General features: G+C 38.1%; 1 protein-coding gene across 2 annotated transcripts in view; it reads right to left on the bottom strand.

Annotated features, from left to right (window-relative positions):
- Window positions 1-1,140: 1,140 nt before the first annotated feature.
- The window catches only part of ulk1b (unc-51 like autophagy activating kinase 1), a 37,853-nt gene continuing 18,120 nt past the window's right edge, over window positions 1,141-20,873 (bottom strand). The window contains exons 7-27 of one of the 2 annotated variants that reach the window (XM_028462477.1): window positions 20,022-20,095; window positions 19,694-19,795; window positions 18,332-18,390; window positions 18,005-18,087; window positions 16,896-16,946; window positions 16,320-16,417; window positions 15,995-16,163; window positions 14,148-14,202; window positions 13,915-14,001; window positions 12,113-12,238; window positions 11,894-12,042; window positions 10,215-10,462; window positions 9,898-10,103; window positions 8,296-8,408; window positions 8,014-8,139; window positions 6,397-6,581; window positions 6,095-6,279; window positions 5,490-5,608; window positions 5,223-5,380; window positions 4,954-5,089; window positions 1,141-3,866 (exon numbers count right to left, since the gene is read on the bottom strand). In XM_028462477.1, the coding sequence (XP_028318278.1) occupies window positions 3,811-3,866; window positions 4,954-5,089; window positions 5,223-5,380; window positions 5,490-5,608; window positions 6,095-6,279; window positions 6,397-6,581; window positions 8,014-8,139; window positions 8,296-8,408; window positions 9,898-10,103; window positions 10,215-10,462; window positions 11,894-12,042; window positions 12,113-12,238; window positions 13,915-14,001; window positions 14,148-14,202; window positions 15,995-16,163; window positions 16,320-16,417; window positions 16,896-16,946; window positions 18,005-18,087; window positions 18,332-18,390; window positions 19,694-19,795; window positions 20,022-20,095 (2,585 nt within the window). In that variant the 3' untranslated portion in view covers window positions 1,141-3,810. The remainder of the gene's footprint in view (window positions 3,867-4,953; window positions 5,090-5,222; window positions 5,381-5,489; window positions 5,609-6,094; window positions 6,280-6,396; window positions 6,582-8,013; window positions 8,140-8,295; window positions 8,409-9,897; window positions 10,104-10,214; window positions 10,463-11,893; window positions 12,043-12,112; window positions 12,239-13,914; window positions 14,002-14,147; window positions 14,203-15,994; window positions 16,164-16,319; window positions 16,418-16,895; window positions 16,947-18,004; window positions 18,088-18,331; window positions 18,391-19,693; window positions 19,796-20,021; window positions 20,096-20,873) is intronic. The other variant, XM_028462478.1, reaches the window with a different exon arrangement.

The following is a 20,873-nucleotide window of genomic DNA, read 5'->3' as shown; positions in this document are numbered from 1 at the left end:
TCTAATCAGTGCGTAAGATCACATGTTCTTTTAAGATGTTTAAACCCGCTTTTACTCCTATGCATCCATTTGTTCGCATTTTGAGATTTGCTTTAAATGCATTATCATTGAGTTCTAATTGGCTTTCGTCCCATGTGACAAATTTAGTTTTGTTTTCAATAGTTCACAAAAAAATACCAATATGTTTTGATTTAGTTTTCGTTGACATGTAATAAAAAGATAAAAAAAAATTAAACAATTTGTAGTCACGTTATTGTCACTTTAACAAACTATAATAAAAATTTTAGTCATCAAAATGAATACTTCACCAAAAATGTATATCTAGAAATAATCAAACAAAATAACCAACACAACAAAAGCCAACTTCACACTTCCAATGGCCCAAATGACCAAAATATTAAAGCAGAAGAAGACAGTCATCAACATCCCCCACCAGATTGGTTGTCATTATAACTCACAACCTTTTTCTAAATGTCCAAAATCTAAGAACTTAGATGTATACATAAGAAAATATTATCACATCAGAATATAAAATGACTATCTTAAAAGGTTTCAAAGAAAAGCTGTCCTCTGAAGTTACATCGAACAGAGTAAAAAACGTAACTTAAACAGTTTCTGAGAAAATCTGTCCCCTTTGACTCAAACCTATATCCCCCTTCCACACTTTGCGGTGGGGGATATATATGAACATCTCCAACCCAAATTAACACCAAACCTCAGCAGGCATGTTGTGTTAGTTTTTACTGTTGAATCTTTAAAAGCATTAAATGTAAATAAAAAGGTGTGGAACGCACTGCCTCTTCACATCAGGGAGTCTTAATCTCTGCCTGTTTTTAAGTCTCTGTTAAAATAAAAACACCTTTTTCCTCTGGTGTACAGCATTTAAAGCGTTGACTTTATGTAAACTGTGTTTTTTTCAGTTATTTATATTGCATATGCTTTCATTGCCACTATGTACAGCCCTTTGTCCCCCTGGCTTAATTTTAGGTACTTTATAATGTTGGATTGTATAAATTACAGAAAATCTGGGCTTTCAATGCAATACTTAATAAAATCCTGACTAAATATGCCATTGGCACATTAGTCAAAGCACAAATAGTAGATGGCAACCATGAAATGTTGGACAAATGCACTCCAGGCGACCTTTCTTTTTCATTTATTCATCATGTGGCTTACATCACACACAGGGTACACTGAGACAGCATATTTGCTCCTGACAACATTAATATGAGCAAGAAAAGAAGACGCCATGAAAAGAGCAGGAGGCCTAGTCTTTGGAAATATATAGGTGTTGTAGTACTGTCATCTCTCTTTGTGCCCACTGTGTCATATGTACACAATACCAATAATAACTTAATATACAATATTTACATTTCCTAAAGAGATCAAGAAAAATCAAAAAACATTCCACTATGCTGTTGGTCAACATACAAAACAAGAAAAAGATCCTAATCAGTGTCTGATCTGTGCACATTGAAGGAAACACTTCATTCTATCTTTGTGTCAGCGGACACTTCGTCGTCTTCTTGGTGCTTTCCATTTCATTTGAAGTGAATCTCAGGTGGGAACGGTTTCGGCAATGATTGTATGCAACAAGAAAAGTGACACATGCATGAGTTTAGTAAAGGGGAGATCCGAACTGCTCGTGTGGATGAAAGATGACGCGGCGGTGTAAAAATGTAAAGGAAAGCACGCTGAATAAAATGACACAGGAAACACTTCTGTTGGAGGGAAAAAAACTATAACAAAAGGCAACAATTAGAAAGACATGTTAAACAATTCCATAACTCCTCAATTCTGCCCTGCAGACAATGCTACTGTAGTGGCTTTATATTAAACTGGGACTACACATCCATGACTATTTGTGTAATATGCATCTGAGCGCTAAACAGAAGGTGATAAAACGACCCATTTGGGAGCAGTGCAAGGATTCCACGAGGGTTTACACCAAAGGAGCCCTTCATTTTTTTTTTTAGCAACAACTGGAGGTGAAAATCAAATCATGTTGTCACAAAGTTGCTGCGTTTGCCCTCCAAAGATCCCAGAACTGGAAATTATCACAAAAAAAACTCACTTCAAACACGCACACAAACCTAACCAAAGTCTCCTAAATGGCCCGATTCGGGCAGCTGAGAGATCTTTTTGAGATGTTCAGCTAAACTCAAGATATACAACACTTAATAATATGGAAAACACATGATTGCAACACACTCAAAAAAAAAAAAAAATTAACTTTTCAAAAATGAAAACACCACTCTCACTAAAACTCTACAGAAAGCACAAAATAAGTAACAAACCCTTTTTTCAGTGTAAAGATGTTTCTATTTTTTTTTCTTTTTCTTTTCCTTAAAGCAGCCAACCGTTCCAACGTAGCGTGTGTTTTAATGAGATGAAAATATGACACAGACAGTGGAACACATGCCGACTCAACTCTCTGCTTTCAAAGGTTTAATAGCTTAATTTTTGCATCTATGCCCACATTCAACTCTGGACCGTAACTAAAAAGCATGTAAGCAAAAACCTGTCTCACTCTCACCTTTTAAACACGTCTGCTATCGTACCTAAACAACGCAAAACATTCAGAAATAAGTTCCGAAATCTGCTGAAACGATCAAATATTTCCACATTCAGTCTCTCTCGTGACAACCCGACATTCAAAGAGGATGTTACAATGTGACCGATGGATAAATTATCATCAAGGCAAAGGTTAAATAGTGAGGAAATAACCAGCATTTAGGTTTCCCTGAACAATACGTCTCAGGGTTGTTTTTTTTTTTTGCAGATTTATCACGACTGTATTCCAAAGGTGCTCAAAGGACTCACCAGTCCCCGTTAAAAAGCTTTACAGTGCACGTCGCACGTGGACTGACACGTGTTTAGCTAATTTGAAATCCATCGTCATTTGAAACTTGGAAACAAATGTCTCCATCCAAGGCCCTGGATGTTAAACGGTCATGGAATTAGTAAAGTGTCAAACTGGGGTCTTTCTTTTCCTACAACCCTGTACATTTGAAAACAGTAAAAACAATCAAACACTAAAACAAAACAAATACTTCTCCTTAAAGTCTGTTTTTTTTTTTTTTTTTGGCAACAGTTTTGTAATCGTGCTTGGACCCACTTCAGATCTCTAACGGCAGCATGACTTTTTCTTCAACTTTCCTCTGCAAATATGATTATGGGAAGTACTTCCTGTGTGATTGTAAAATCTATTGATTACAAGAAACTCACCTTTTTTCTTTTTTTCCCACCAAAACTCCTGTAAAAGGTGGTCCTGCCTGTCATACAGGAAGTTTCACCCATTAGAAGAAAATACAAGGGACCAAGAATAAGCTGGAAATTCTACCAGCGGGTGAGTAACAAACACATGAAGCTGAACAACAGATGGTGCCAGAGAAAAAAAAAAGGTTTGATGAAAATGATAGTCAAACGTTCCAGTCTTTATCGACACATAATAATGCACTGTCCCTCTAGCTTTTGTGATCTTTGTCCAGGATTTCAGGTTCTAAACATGACTTTCTTGTGTTTCTGTGGCTACTTGGCAAAAAACTGCTCCTCCTTCACACCCACCACGAGAAACGCATTTCCAGCGCCTGAAGCCTTAAGTCGTCTCAACAGCCGATGGCTTTTGTGACCGCAGTGTTTGTGAGGGGGCTGCTGCAGGTTGAAAACTACTGGGGACTAAAGAGAAATACCTAGAAATGAGGTGAAAAAATCAGGAATCCTTGTGGGTTTTAAGGGAAAAATCTCTTGGTGCACAAAGAGAAAACTTAAAGAATGACTTCATGTGCAGAGGAAATGAATGGAACGCTCTCAAAAGCAGAGGCTGGACTGCAAAGCTGTAAGGCGTCGCTCAATGCATTCCTTACCTACAGAAACAAGGAAAACAAGTGATTTACAGAGATCTGTATACAGTCATGAAATGATACAAACCAGGGTTGGCGTCAATTATAATTATAATTTGTTAAATCTGTTGCTGTCGTAATCATAATTAAATTGTAATTGAGTTCAGATAATTGACTTTGTAACTGTAATTGCTATGAAAATTCTGTAAAAATGGTCCAATTATAATTTAACGCAAAACTAGGGAACCATGTTACAGTTCTACAGATATGTAGTTAACAACTATTAAAATATGTTTCATATCAAGCTAAAAAAATGTTTTAAAACCTACATTTTCATTGATTAGGAAGCCTAACAAGGTAACCAATAGATAGGAAATAAATTAGATGATAGATATTCGTTTTTAGTAGGGCTGAACCATTATGGAAAATAATCTCATTGCGATTTTTTTCCCTCAAATATTGCGATTGCGACTTAATATGCAATTATTTTTTCAAGGGCCACTTGTCATGTATTTTTCCATGAATTCAAGCAATAAATCAATCTGTTTCATAATAAACAATTTCAGATTCATTTAAACTTTAAATAAATATAAAATATAAATTTTAAAGCACAAATTACAACAATAAAGCAAACAAATCTGTGGCTTTACCTCTTCATCATATCTAACTAACTTCACGTTTCATGAAACACGTAAACATGTGGACTGCACTTATTAAACACTCTCTGAACTTAACAGGACAGGACAAAAAAATTAAAAGTAAATAAAAATTGCAGCCTTTGCGTTTAGAAAATTGTATTTTATGATAACGCGATAATATCGCAAATGCAATTAATTGTTCAGCTCTTGTTTTTAGTGTATTTTACATCTGATTTAGGACCCGTTATCATAAGAGATGCTAACAGAAAGCTAACACAAGAGGAAGGTTAACTTTTACTAGGTTATTTATTTCAGGCTCAGTCATTGTGATTAATTGTAATTGACTTTCTGAGGTTAAAAATAATTGTAATTTGATTGTAATTGGAAAAAAATCTCTTGTAACTGTAATGGTAATTGAACAGTGGTAATTGTAATTGACCCCACCCCTGATAAAAACTAACAGGAGCACTCACACTTGTTAACACTGAGGATGTCGCTGTGCTCAGTGAGCAGCAGAGAGAGGCCCTCCATCAGCAGCAGAGCTTTGTGGTAGCGCAGGATCGATGCTTCCCCCTGGTGGAACATCTCATCCAGTGCAGCAGCCTGAACCTGAAACAAAACCAGGAGGAATGAATATTAATGCCTGACATTATGTAACGTACAGTAATTGTAAATTACATGTATTTTAGACATGCTCCAGGGCAGCCTGAGTGGGATTATAAACATGGGGTTAAGCACCTACCATCTGCACAGTGTGGCTGAACAGCAGCCGCTCAGCTTTGATGGAAGTGATTTGGTCCATTAAACGATGCTTTCTGGTGAAGAAACACTCCAGCCGAGTGCTGAGTGAGCGGCAGGAAGCCACACTGGTTTTGTAGAGCTCATTCAGCCTTTTCAAAACTGCGTTTGGACGATAGATATATATATAGATATATATAAGCAATTATGATTTTTTTTTTCTTTCTGAAGCTTGCAGTGCTTGTAAAGACCAGTAAAGAAAGACCAGTACCTTGTTTGACTGTGGCTGAGGGGTAAAGTTTACCCTGTTTAACCCGATCCATGGCTGTGTGGATGGCGGCCGACAAAAGCTCTGCAGTCTTCAGGTAGAGAACCAGTTGTTCTGCGTGGCTGAGAATAGAGAATCGGGCTGTACTTAAAATAAAGACATGCAACATCTGTAGCCTTAACACTTCAAAACATTCACCAACAATTCCCCACAACATTTAAATACACGCGACATATCGTGATGTATATCGTATCGTGAGATGCAAATGGGGAATTTTATTGTATCATCAGATACATGGCAATGCACACCCCGATCTGTCACACGTGGAAGCACACATCTACTCCCTCTGTTCACTCTTATTGTAATAGTATCTGAGCATTGGGATGTAACCCCTAAATAATCACGTGACAAGTCATTTTAATACAAGTGACTAAAGTTGGAAAAAAAGAGGCTCTGGCTCAGCAGATTTCATTCCACTGCACAACCAAAAAGCTCTCCCTCTCACATCCTTCTTTGTTCTTTCCACATTTAAAAGTAGCATTCACACAGGATTAACCTGCACCACTGCTTTTAACAAATGCTCATCTTCATAGTTGATCAAGCCTTACCTCCACTCTCGGCTCAGAGAGCTTATCTGATCTGCCACCAGGCTCTGCTGCAGAGGCAGAGAGCCATGTGGGAGTTCCCTGTTGTTCCCCGCCATCATTACACCGCGGGCACCAGCCACCTCCATCAGACAGCAGACGAAATCCAACGTGAAGCGCAGGTTTTGAACGGTGTCTGTGTGCTCCTGCTGCACTCTCACACAGTGGGGGGCAGGGATTATTAGGCCAATCTCAAACACCAAGGATGAATAAGAACTTTTGGTTGATAACTTCTCACAGATGTTTAGAGGAAACATGTTTCTCACCTCCATCAGTGTTTCTTCAGGCAATTCAGGTACTTCGAAGGTCACAGCCCCACCCATGTTGGCTGTGATTGGATCATTCAAACTGTAGCGGGGGCTGGAGGACATCTCATAGCCGTCTAGGTAGATGCCTGCGTGGGCGTAGCGGCTGGTTAACGACCCTGCAGGACTGACAGATGACGGCGAGCCTAAAAGAGATGTAAGAAGAAGACATAGTCCTCAACATGGACAACCTGGTTGTCATTATAACTCACAACCTTCTCCTAAATGTCCTAAATCTAAGAACTTAGATGTATACATAAGAAAACATAGTAAAAAAAAATAAAACAAGGGCAATAACTCCAAAAATGAGAAGTGCGCAATTATTTTTTCAGAGTTATTGCCCTTGTTCCGTTTTTTTGACTCCCTTCAAGGTATCTTCAAAGGGGACAGCTTTTCTTGGAAACCGTTTAAGACAGGATAACCAAATTTGCTGTGTGGCTTCAGGGTATCAATACCTTGATGGAGTTCAGAAAAATAATTGCGCATTTGTAATTTTCAAACTCCAGATTCAAAAAACGGACCAAGGGCAATAACTCCGGAAAAAAAAATTGTGCGCTTCTTATGGGCAAAATTTTCATTAGGAGCACAATTGGGCTGTTGAAAATCATGGAACACAAAGGTTGCAGTAGCTCACTTAATTTTCCATGTTAGTAAGGGGGTTCCAGTGCTGTATGACCAGCATAGCAGCAGTGCTGAATTTTTCCTAATTTTTTTTTTACTCTTGGAGTTGAATGATGAAATTCTTTCCACTCCGTTACCTTTTTGTGTTAACGAAGTGGAATGACAACATGAAAGTGGTTAACAGCACATCACACACGGAGGTACAACTCAACGGTTCTTGTTGTAATACCCATTATTCTTGCAATAACGGGACTCGGAGTTGTGACATGGCCAAAAGTGCTGAAAATTGTCAATCAAACCTGCATTACAAAAAACTGAACTGGAAAGTTAGGATTTTCCTGCTATATTAAGCAATACACACTTGATATTTCAGTGGGTAAAATATTTCCCGAAAATGATATGTTAAACAGTATCAGACAGACATATTTTTTTCCGTATTTGTGTCCAAAAGGACAATTTCACCCCTATAATATTAAGTGCATTTTAAGGCTTAAACCAAACCTTTCCAGCCAAAATTATTCTATTTTATTCTAATACTCAATATGAGACCTACTAAAATGTATAAAAGCCAATGGTTAGCTTTTATACAAACCAAACAGTTTTTATTCTGACTTCATCAAATATTTAATCCAATGAATAATTTATGGTCTTTAATTAGCATCATTTTTCTAACCGTTTGAAATCCAAATCCAGCCCGTCAGAACAACCTTTGCATTGAAGGATTTGGGAGATAAAAATCACATCAAAAACTCAGATCATAAAGTAAAAGACCAGTTTAAATGAACTGTGACTGAAAGTTTGTGTGATCTTTAAATACTAAATTATGTGCTACAATTGTTCAACTATAAATAAAAGGCTACACTTTCAAAGAGATCAATGAGGGTGAGAAGCAAAGATCTTTCTCATTTGGCTCACTTAATATCAAGTGAGTCATACCATCCCGCTGTAGATTATTACCTGAGTACTTCCTGTATCTGGAGGACTGCGGTGGCGTGCCTCCGCTGGGTGGAGAACCCACAGTGAAAACCACCTGTGCTGGGCTGCCTGAGCCTGGTGCGAAGCCTCCACCACCACTGAGGGGTCCTAGAGCACGACAAACAGACGGAAACCCTCTTTTTAAAACTATAAAATTAGAACTTTTTATGTTTTCATCATTTAAAGATGAATATGAATGTCAGATGAGGCAGCACTGACGACAGGCTAACAAACCACGTCAGACAGTATTGGTGACACACTGACCTGTTACGTCCATGGAGTTCAGGTTCTCAACGCTGCCTCGATCACCTGCAAATCCACTTGGTCCAAACGCAGCCATCAGCAACATGTCCGAAAGACGACCAGCACTTTGTGACCTGCAACAAGATGGCATTAATGACATGAGATGGGGTAGTAATCTATTCGGTATACACTGTATTAGGGACGTAAGGATATATCCTATATCGGCTAAAATCGGTTCAAATAAAAGGTGACGTTCTATGAGTCTGTTGTGGCCAGTGCAATCTTCTTTGCTGTCACATGCTGGGGCAGTGGGTTGTGGGTCGCAGACAACAACAGACTAAACAAACTGATCAGGAGGGCTGCTGATGTTGTGGGGGAAGAGCTGGACACCCTGACAACCATGGCTGAGAGGAGGATGCTGTCCAGGCTTCAGTCCATCTTGGATAATGTCACACATTGGCCCAGCAGAGGAGCACTTTCAGCGGGAGACTCCTCTTACCCAGATGCACCACAGGAAATCATTCCTGCCTGTGGTCTTTAAACTCTATAACGCCTCCCTAAGATAGTCAGACACCCCCCTTCTGTAACCTGACTCAAACACAGACAGTCTCTCATTTTGCTCTTTTGCACTTTCTGCACATAATTCAACTCTACAGTTGACATTTTATATATGTATAGTTATATTTATATTGTTTTTAATAGATGTGGCTTGTATAATATATATTGTTTGTATATCTGGAGCTGTAACAAAAATAATTTCCCCCTGGGATTATTAAAGTATTTCTGATTCTGATTTAAAATGATACAGCACAGTATGTGCTTCGATACTCTGCTTAAACAATAGGGGGTGCTGTGACTGTTTTAGCAAGAGCAGCGGTGGGAGAATAGCTTTAATCAGGCACAAAAAAAAAGAAGACCCGGCTCAAACCCGTTTCAACCAGACACTATTCAAATCCGTGCACACACAAGTAGAGGCAAGTCATCATGCATTTGGTTTCCCGCGCAACATCTAAACAGCCCGAGCCTGTGGTATAACGAACATAATCAAGCCCGAACCGTCGGCACAGAGCGACACGCAACGCGCGCACACACACACACACACATTGACAAAACCTTAAGAAAAATAAGTAAATTCAAAGCCAGGAACATAAGCTAAATTTTCGGACCTTATTATTTTAAATGTTTTTAAAAATATATACATTTTTGTTCAACTTTGCATGGTGATAAATTAAGACATGTCCAGTTTATTTTGGTTTATGAGTTCAGACAGTTTGTAAGGTTGAGAGAAGAAAATATGTATTTTTTAATTGTTTTAAAAATTCTTGACATTTTAAATGAAGAGAAAAATAATCTGTATTTTGATTATCTGTTTTTTTCCTCCAAAATATCATTACATCCCAATTCTATCTTTGATTTGAGTTTTTTTTTTTTTAAATCGGGATTCAAAGCGAATCGTGGACTCGGGATTCAAATCATTGGTTGAGTGTGTCATAATTTATATCAGAAACAGCATTAAATTCCTTTGCTCTCAGAAGCATAGATTCTGGTCTGTAAGATGAGAAAAATAAGCTGTACATGCAGAAAAAGTAGAAATAAACGTGGCAAACAAATGAATGGTAGAACCTTCCAAAGCCCACGGGTTCCATGTTCCGTCTGTGCATGCAGTGGACAGGCTGGCTGACGGGTGCAGGCGCTTGCTGAACTATATCTCGCAGCTCTGCTGGGGCTGTTCTGCTGCCTGGGGAGCCCATGGTGTAACCCTGCTGAGTCAGGAAGGTCATCAAGTTTGAAGAGCTGGGTGGCTTTTGGAATTCAAATGGAGGGATAGCCTGAGAGAGAAATAAAAATGGCTAGTTTAAATCTATTTTTTGCCCTGTGTATCCCAGGAAAAAATCAATCAAACGTTTTTAAGTTTTTCCCCCCACACACAAAAGCCTCACCCTGGAGGGCGAGCCCAGGATGGTTGGGAGGGGGCTTCGCTGCACCAGATCACTCAGCCGAGGGGAGGAGTGTAGGGGGCGGACAGCAATCAGCCCTGCTGAGGGGATGGCGACGGGGTCCGAGTGCTGCTTTCTAATTTTCTGCCTGCCTCCACCTGTAGCACACTCCAACAAACAAGGGGCGCTGTGAAGCCGTGTGCCGAGGCCAGTGGCGTGCGGGGGTTGTCTGGGTTCAGCGTGCTGAGCGGCTGTAAAGTGGAAAGATGTCAGAGTTAAAGTGCTTTCACTCAGACTCAACAGTAACAAAGCACTACCTTATTTCACCCTGCGGAAACAACGGCCAACACAAGCCACTGCACTCACAGAAGGTGAAACAAATACAATAAAGCTTTAGCAATCAAATCACTCAAATGTCAAACATTAAATAGTTTCAACATAATGAACAAATTAGTCTGATTATTTTTTCACATATGGAACACATAAAAACAAATTCAAATTAAATCTGCTTAACCACATAACTTACATAAATCCTCTCATTTAGATTTCCTGTCACACAAATGTCAACGGTAGAAATTACTACTCAAATGTTTCATATCGACTCCACCAAAAACAATGGCTTTGTTGTCAAAGGGTCATGTGACTTGAACTTCAGAAAAGTTTTGTGCATTGCATTGTAGGATTTGGGGTCTTGTAGAACAGTGTTTCTCAAATTAAACCATTAAAAATATGGGGTTTTAAGTTTATTTTTAGTTAAAGAAAATTTTAAATCGTACTAAATATTACCAGCAACTCACAAAACGACAACAAAAACACACAAAATAGACGAAAAATATACTGAGTAATAAAAAGAAAAAAGAAGACAAAACCACAACAAAGACACACTACATGAGGAGAAAAATACACAAGATCACTACAAAATACACAAAAACAACAGAGAATCATACAGAACGACTTAAGAAACCACCACACGACACCAAAAAAAAACACACTGAGAGAGAATCATTTAAATAATACCAACAACAACACAAAAACGACAACAAAAACACACAAAACGATGATTGAAATTATCTTAATTAGAACATGAACTGAAAATACCAGTTAGTATTAGTCCCACACCAGATGGGAGATAAAAATGATAGAAATAAATCTATTAAGAATGCAAAAAATGGCTTTATGAATTGTTTTTACTTCATTCTTACTGTGATCCCTTGTGTTCTTTTCTGCTTTGTTTATCGTACAATGACTATTTCTCCCATTAATGGGTGTTTCCATGGAAGCCACAGTAGCAAAGTTTGCCAATTATTTTGTAAACACCTTTCAATCCATGACAACACCAGAAATGTCACTTTGGCAGAATTTTCGGGTACAAGTTGGCATCAGGAGTGAATGAGAACAAGTTTTAAATGATATAAGGGTACTGGTTAAAACACTAAAGTTATGTGGTCGAGCAGCTCTAAGTTGATTAAATTTGTAATTTAACAAGTATATTTCAATCAGGAAACTTATTGGATTTAAAACTTTCCATGATAAAAATGATCAAAAATAAGATACAGCTTTGAAATAGGAAGAAATAGATATTAATTTTCTTTCAATACTTTCATTTTTCTCAAAACCCTTCAAACGAGTCTCTGAGTTTGCGCCATTGTTATTTTTCTAAAGCAAAGACGCCTGTGAAGCACCTTGAGGAGAAAGCTGAAAAGGTCTGGCTCCTCCAAGTGAGAGCCTTCGGGGGGCGGTGACGGTCCCCTGTGGATAAGGCGGCGACGGGCCGGTCCTCACGTAGCCTAGCAAGCTTCCACTGCTGCATCGGCGCACGGGTGTTGATAGCCTGATGATGAGAGGGGTTATTGATTCAAACATGTACACACGAACCCACGGCTCACTGTGTACACACATACCGAGGCGAGTCATCCTGTTTGGTGGAATGAAGTTTCTGCTCAATGCGCTGGTAGTTCCTGACCTGAGTGGGGACTGGGATAGGCATTGACTGGTTTCCATGGTTACAACCCGAGTATTCGGCGGGCCTGACAATGGTGAGAAGAATACAGAGTGCCAAAGAACAGTTAGTGTGTCTGCTGAGGCACAATCTAATGTAACACCTTCATTAACACTATTCTGTTATCCTGCAACATTCCCAATACATTAAGTACTTACAAAGTAGGTCATATGATTTTAAGATCTACATCACATGTAGGGGTGTAAAAAAAAAAATCGATTTCACAATATATCGCAATTTTTTAATAGGGTTAATTATTGTTAAGTGTGACATTTTCCTATACCAACCTGTCTCGGGACAACAGATGTAAAATAGCCTATGGCTATAATCCGACATATTTTCTTTTTTTTTTCAATGATATCTATAAGTAGAACCGGAGGCAGATCATTCAGCTACCAGGCGCCTCGCTTTTGGAACCAGCTCCCAGTCTTAATTCGTGAGGCTTCAACTCTCTCCACCTTTAAAAGCAAACTCAAAACCTACTTATTTGCTAAGCCATATACCGTATAATAGCGTTAACCATAACACTAGGAAAAAAGCTCTAAACCTAAAAATAGGAACTAAGAACTAAGAATGATGTAGTAGACCACCAACATTATATTCAAACACGATCCACCATCTACACATAGCTCTAATGTGCTGCAAAGAGATGAGTGTCCAGACAGACATAGTCGTGCTGGGTTGAAGACAACCCCCCACTTCTGTCCCTCGTTGCATAATATTTATTTTATTTTTTTTTTCATTTTTCTTCCCTGCAGTCAGTGCCTTCTCCTCGCCCTCCGCTTTCTTTTCTGTTTCAGGTGTCTTGATACTGGAGATGGCGGTTCCTGATCAATGGCTCACGGCACAACTAATCTGGGACACTCGGATGGACTATCCTTCTATCCTTTTCTGTTTGTCCCTCTGTTCACTAACCCAACCAGTTGAAGCAGATGGCTACCACCTCTGAACCTGGTTCAGCTGGAGATTTCTTCCAATAAAAAAGAGGGAGTTTTTTCTTCCCACTGTCACTAAATGCTTGTTCATGTGGATCTTGTTGGGTTCTTTCTTCTTTTTACTATGGACTTTATATTTTGTTCAGCGCTTTAAGATGACTTTGTTGTATTTTGCGCTATATAAATAAAGTTGAATTGAATTGAATATGTACTGTCCCTACTTATATGATAAGTAGGGACAGTCTGATATTATCTGATATTTATTCAATATTTTTTCTTATTGTATTTTTCACATTTTTGTGGATGTGTTTTCTACTGCTGGAGACATTGTCACATCTCAGGGGAGCAGCCTAACTACTGGGTATGTTGACCAACTATAAACCTTGAAAATTGTGACACTTTCGCACCTCCACTCTGGTAGATGGCGCCGTAGATATAATAATAATAATAATAATAATAATAATAATATTAATAATAATAATAACAACAAATAGGATGTTTTGAAGCAAATAGGTTTGACTCAATTTGTCCTCTGAACGATCAATATCTTCTGATGAACATATACAGCAACTTGATTTTTCATCTCTACATTTAATTTCGATATTAACTGGGTAGAATATCGCAATATACCGTGATAATATCGCATCGTGATCCAAGTATCGTGACACGTATCGTATTGCAACATCCTTGCCAATACTCGCTCCTAATCACATGCAGTGAATGACTTCTGTTAAATTTATATGACGGTGTGGTCTGGTTTTTGCTTTACCTGCGAGCACCTGGAGATCCACTGTAGGTGGGCGAGTGCGGTGGTGTTTTGGCTTGGCTGTAAAGGCCATCTGACCCTAACAGGGAGCTAAATGAAAAACAACAATCGATCACCATCCTGTTGCTGTGATACCCAAAAGGCCGCATGCTAAAGTGCTCATTCACAGAGAGAGTTGAAGAATTATTGCCACTGGAAACAACAGCTAAGCTATCAATAATTCATTTCATTCTTACCCGCTGTTCGTCAGGCTGTCCTGAAGCACTTTACTCTCACATGTCAGCTCACCAGCTGGAAGAAGAAAAAGAGGAGTTTTTTTATAGTGCGTGGATGTTTACAAAAACACAAGAATTCGTTTTTTTTAGAAACAATTTCTGTCCGATTACTATAAAACGTATCAGCATTCAGAGGAAAAACAGAAAATCCATATAGATTTCTCAAAGTCATGTGACTAAGGCTGATCCCCATTGCTACCAAAGAAAAACTTAAAGCTGCCAGTGACTACTGAAGATGTGCGTGATATCTGTAAACAAGACATTAACAATAATGAAGCTTTGCCAGGTTAAAGGTAGAGCCTCCAAGTGACTAAATCAACAAATCTTACAAATTGTAAAAAGGATTGCATTTGCAGGACATGCTAACACTGGTTGTGTTGCCCAGTGTTTCTCAAATGGGGTACGTGCACCCCTAGAGCACTACAGGTGGTACTTGAGAAAGAGAAAACTAACAAACAAAAGCATAACAAATATGGGCTTTTATAATAATGTTTATTTCTAGTTTAAAATGTAATAAAGATAATGGAAATGATCTTGATTAGAACATGGACTGAAAATACAAAGATCAGTCTTGGTCCCACACCAGGCGAGAGAAGATCAGAAATGATAAACATAACGTGTCCGCACTTGAAAACCCTCGGCCTGGCATTTGAAAAATCCTCCAAAAATAAACTGTCACGAAAAATAATTTACATTGATTTATTGTGACCAAGCTAAGTACTTCAGGGAATTTATAGATGTAAATGGTTCATCTATTACATTTATAATACCGGTCGGGGAATAAAACATTATTAATTATGATTACTCATCTGTTTCTGCATAGAATTTTATTACAAAGTAGTTGCTGTGACAAAAAATGTTGCCACTAATCAAGAACCCTGAGTGAACGTCACCTTACAGCGAGGTATCAATGGTCCACCTCCTTCCCTCTTTAAAATCAGTCCGCGACATTGTTTTTTTACAAAATCCTAAAAAATGCAGTTTTTTCAGCAAAAATCGACCGACTGGAATTTTTTTTCCATTACCTGGAATCCCCCCATTATTACCAACTTTTTGTGTGAAATTGGTTGGTTGATATTGCAACAGACCTACACCACTCTACACACACAGACAGACGGACAACGAACTGATGACAATACCCTTCAGCTGAGGCCGAGGGTAAAAACTAAAGAAATAAATCTATTCAGGAGGAACAAAATACCAATTTTATTCTATTTAATTACAATGTGAGTCTTAAAAATGTATCTTATCCCTCATTAATTCCATCATTATGCTCTATAGTTGATTTTCACAGTATTCTGAGTATAATCTTGTCGTGGCACCAGAGGTGGGGGAACCGCTACTTAGATTCAAAAGTAAGAGAAAGGGGGTACTTGAGCCAAAAAAGTTTGAGAACTACTGGTGTATCCCACACGAAACCAGTTTGATACACCACTGCACCTTGATGCCAGATGTTTTCTAGCTTTTCCATATGATCTGAATACAAAATCTTCAGACCGAGCAGCCGTGTTCCATTACCATGGTTTAAGTGCTTTAGTTAGGCTTGGCTACACGAGATCCAGTCACACTTTTCCACTCTTTAAAAATGTTTTATTGGACACTGATCTCTTTGGGGCCAGAAAAACTTAAAGCTGCAGTTTGGAATAATAATGCAGTGGATGATGTTGCACCTTAAAGGACCTCGCCCAGATGTCTGATAATAGCTCCTTGTGAAAAAAAAAAATTAAGTGTGGTTGCTTGAAAGTAAAGTTAAAAAAAAAAAAAAGTACTACAAAGTGTAATAATTTAAAAAGAAAACTGTTTCTTACTGGGGAACTGAGCGGGCACCATGACAAAATCATCAGTGTCACATGATGAAGAATTCTTGCTGCTGCTTCCGGCGCCACCTGATGAGTCCTTGAGGAGAAAAGCAGTGGCCTCCTGAGTTGGTGAGGGGAGAGGTTTGGCTCGCAGGTGCTGAATCTCAGCAAGAGACTGCTGTAAGGACACGACATGGGGAAGGGATCAGATAAACAACCAAAAGACTAAACAGCAGTGAAGCAGGGACATTAGGTGCTCATTTCAGCTGCCATAGCTGATTATATGCTGATTACATCATCAATAAAGCTGTGATAGGAAGGGGAAAACACCTACCGGGGGTGAGGCCAGGTGAGAGGTGGAGGAGCTGCTACAAGAGCTGGCTGAGGCCGAGCTGGGCAAACAGGTTGTTGTCACAGTAGGAACAGGAGATGCTGCAAGAACAAACAAAACCACTTAAACGACCTCTTTAGGACCGACAAGAATAAGACACAAAGTTATTATGAATTAATATGTTATAGTGCTCAACAAACGTTACACAAACACAGATACATTCAATGTTACAGTAGAAATCAACCACAGTTGTGATTTAAAAAAAAATAAATAAATACTTTTTCTTTTAGGTCATTAAAAGCTAGGATTACAGACAATGTGATCATTTGTTTGGCTAAGCAGGTGGCTAAGAACAAAGAACAGTCATGTTTGTTTTCTTCACACACACACACCCTACTGTACAGTAGTTGGACTGCGTTTTTGATAATACAAAGCATTTTTTCACACAGGCTACATAGTTTCTGTAAGATGTTTTTCTTATTGAAACCTGAGTATTCAAAGTAAGTAAGAGTCAGCCGAAATAATGTCTATCATCATTCTTCTAAGAAATGTAAGCACATACAGCAATATTACTCTTACCCTTTTTTATTGATGAACTGGCCTCCAGGAAAGGATGAGCGAAGAACTCGTCTAAAAAACAGAGGATTGAAAAGACAGTGAATATTAGGAAGGAAAACAGAATTAAGGAAAACATGTTAAACATGGAGTATTCAGTTATTTATCATTCTTTACTTAATCCAGAGAAAAAGGCAAGACAGAAAAAGGCCACTTATCAAAAACTTATCATTAACTGTTAAGAAGCTCACAGAACCAAAAACTGGCTTGACATACTGTAGGTCAGGTTAAATACACCTGTATAATGATTTTTAATGACTCAGTGACAAACATACAGTATGTACCCATTAACGGGCAGCCCCAAATGTAAATGCACAAAATGACAAAACAATAAAATAAATACTATAAAAACAAACATAATGACAGAAAAATGAAACAAAAGAACTCCAAAAACAGACAAATTGACAAAAAAATAAACAAATTGACCACAAAAAAACCCCGGAAAACACACAAAATAACGTTAGTAAATAACAGAGAACAAACAAACGGCAATAAAAATACATATAATTACAACAAAAATACTCTAAACACACACAAAAAGAGGGGATGAGAGTTAAAATGACAGTAAAACAACCTAAAACCACAACAAAATGACTATAATAATGTTCAGGTTGGTTAGGATAGGTTCTAAATGCTGCCTCAGATCAGACAATCATATTTTTGTGGCCCCCATTGTGATAAAAGTTGCCTATTTCTGCAATAGGTATTAATTTCAACTTCGATTGTCAGCAAAATCTTTATCTTGAGGTGATTGCCCTTTTGCTGTGGCAGGTCCAAAACTCTGGAACTCGTTGCCGCTTGAGTTGCGTGACATCAAAAACCTGCGCCTGTTCAAAGCAAAGCTAAAGACTCACCTGTTTGGAAAGGTGTTTGATACATACTGTACTTCTGTGGCACTTGTTTTAAATGTGATAATGGTCTGTTTTTAAAGATATATTATGCTGTTTTTAAATTGTATTCTTTATCGTGTACAGCGCTTTGGTCAACTTTGGTTGATGTAAAGCGCTTTAGAAATAAAACTTGATTTGATTTGATCTTGAGAACTTTATTACAGCTTCTGGATGCTCACTGACCAAAGTCCATGCGGTCCTTGTGGTTGCGCTGGAGCAAACCGAGCAGAAGGTGCCTCAGATGGCTGGAAGTCTCTCTGGGGATGCTGTGAAACAATAATACGACAATCAGTCTGTGCACACAAATATACACAAATCATATTTGCTGCAGCAACACTAATTGTGTTAACAATTCAACGTTTTCAAATCAATTATCAACTTCATTTACAAGTGTCTGTAATCGTTTTAAATGCACACAAAATAAAAGAATTGTATTCCCGGCAGCACATTTACCCACACGTTGACTCATTTTACAGTACATGCATTAAAAACAGTGGAGATGCTTCTTACTTGGGGCTGAGATTCTTGTTTTTCTCATAGAACATGCGAAGTTCCTGGGGTGTGCTGGCCTGCAGACAAGCAACAGGTAAAACTCATCAAAAAAGCATCATCTCATACAGCCAGTCAACAATTCATTGAATTTTGTGGATCCACACAGTTGTCTATAGCATTCGTTTATAGGATATAATTGAATTTCTGCACTCAAACATTCCCAGGTGATTAGGTCACAACATTTAAAAAAAAATGTGGCTGGGCCGGTTTAGATAAGAGATGCATTAGAAGAAAAGAGTAGTAGATGACAGCACATGTGTTTCCTCTACTGAACTTCTGCACAACATGCTGTTGGTTGTGGTTTAAAAAAGGAGTGAACAGAGTACAGAACAGAGAACTGCTGAATTCCTATTCTTGCTTTATTCCTGCTTCCCAGCAGACGTGACACAACAGTCAACTAACTTCACACAACTCTATTGTCAGCAGAGAGGCTCTAAAAAAAAAAAACAAAAAACCCTCGACTTTACAATAAAGTGCACTATGTACGGATAAAATGCTTAGAGTTCTCAAAGTTTTAGGGTTTTTCACACTTTCACCCAAGCAACAAGGAAGTGTCTTTATTCCCGAGCATGAAAACAAGCTTAATAACCACTGAGCTCAATAATTAACTTATTCAACTAGGACAGATGATCTCCTGTTTTTCCTGAATGCATTTAAACACCCCATCTTATTTAGTTGTTATTTTTTATTATTATTATTTTATTCCAAATGTGCAAATAGTACAAGGCTTGCTATTTAACAAATTATTTGCTCAACATAATATAGAAATTAGGATTTTGAGGAAGCAAAATAATAATAAAGCACAGGAAAAAAAAAAGGAAAATATGGTTATTTTCAAACATTATTTACAGCCACAGCCAATCAACTAGTGGCGTTTGGCGCTAACAATCAATATCGACTAATTCAAAATGTATAAAAATAGTTTGGTGTTATTTTCATATGAATTTAATATAAACAAAACGGAAAGGAAGAAAAGAATGAATAAATAAATGTTACAAATCAAATGGAAATTGAGAGCGGAAGCAGCAGGAATAAGACAGTTTGCGTAGCGCTTGGCTTTTACGGTTAAAGACTGAAAACCTGCATCCAGATTTAAAAACCACTGTAAAAAAAAATGTCCACTTTATTTCAGAATGAACTGAAAAGCTTTGGAGTGGATGCATATGCTGGCCTGTCTACATAAATTCAACAGCTGTGAACTCAGAGATTTAATCTGAAGTTTTCCTACATTTTTGCTGAGGCCACACTGTAAAGTTATTATCTACAGGGTACATAAGGTATCTTTATTAATAGCTGTGTGTATATTTGTTGTGTGTTTACCTGAAAGGGAGCTTTCCCAGTCAAGCACTGAAACACAATCGTTCCAATACTCCACAAGTCAGCCTTGGCGTCATAGTTTTGGGACATAATGACTTCAGGAGCCTAAAGAAACACAACAGTGGGAGAACATATTATGTGTGTATCATTGTGCATGGATGCTCAACAATGCAGGTCAATGTGTCCCCCAAAACTGAAATAATCCACTATATGTATTATTTATTATTTTCATATATAGGTTATTGACTCTTTGATCTTATCACAAACACATTGTTTACCAAGTATGAATATGATCCGATAAACAACCCTTGATTATGAAAACAGTGCTTACCATATACATGGGAGAGCCACAGAGCGTTGCTGCCATCATGTTGTTCTGAAGATACCGAGCAAAGCCAAAGTCCGCTGGCAAGACAAGAGACAACATGAAGTTACTGCAACACAAAGTGTGTGTGTTTAATTTTTCACAGAGCCAAAAGAATTCTAACAATTTGTTGAGACTTGAGCAGACAGAAATATCAGATGTTACACAAACTACATCCTTATTCTCTAAAACAGTGGTTCTCAACCTTTTCAGCCCTCAACCCACCATATAAAGGTTCCAGAAAGCGGGGACCCCACTGTACCTGAAGGTGGTTGAACACAGACAACATTGAAGAACAGTCATGTGGCGACAGGGCCATCTATGAGGGGGAATAAAGGGGAGAGCTTTCTGTGGCCCATCCATAAAGTCATATGAATGTGTAATAACCACATTTATTTATTTATCTGAATAATATCCACTGTTATCCAGGAAGATTATTATTATTTGCGCCATAGTATATAGTCATCTTAAAGATGAAGAAATAAAATGAGTTAAAAGTGACAAAAATGATGGAAAAGGTGGTGGAATGGGATTTTTAAAACCACAGAAATTGATTAAAAGTTGCAAATGAAAAATTGGTAAAAAGAGTTTTAAGCATCATTGTTTGCTTAAAAGTGGCAGAAATGGGGGGGTGTGGGTTGGGGTAATGTAATTTAAAAAATAGGAGCAATTAGTTTAAACTGGCAAATAATGGGCATGACAAATCGTGAATGTGGTTCAATTAGCAAAATCAGCATGAAATATGGTATAAAGAGGTTTAAAAGTGACAATAAAAGGTTAACACATGCAACATTAGGTGAAAAAAGTGGTGGAAAGGGT

This window comes from Gouania willdenowi, chromosome 12, assembly GCF_900634775.1.
Source record: "Gouania willdenowi chromosome 12, fGouWil2.1, whole genome shotgun sequence".
Taxonomy (NCBI): domain Eukaryota; kingdom Metazoa; phylum Chordata; class Actinopteri; order Blenniiformes; family Gobiesocidae; genus Gouania; species Gouania willdenowi.
The sequence above is the reverse complement of the archived record's forward strand: the minus strand, read 5'-3'. Positions and strand labels throughout refer to the sequence as shown.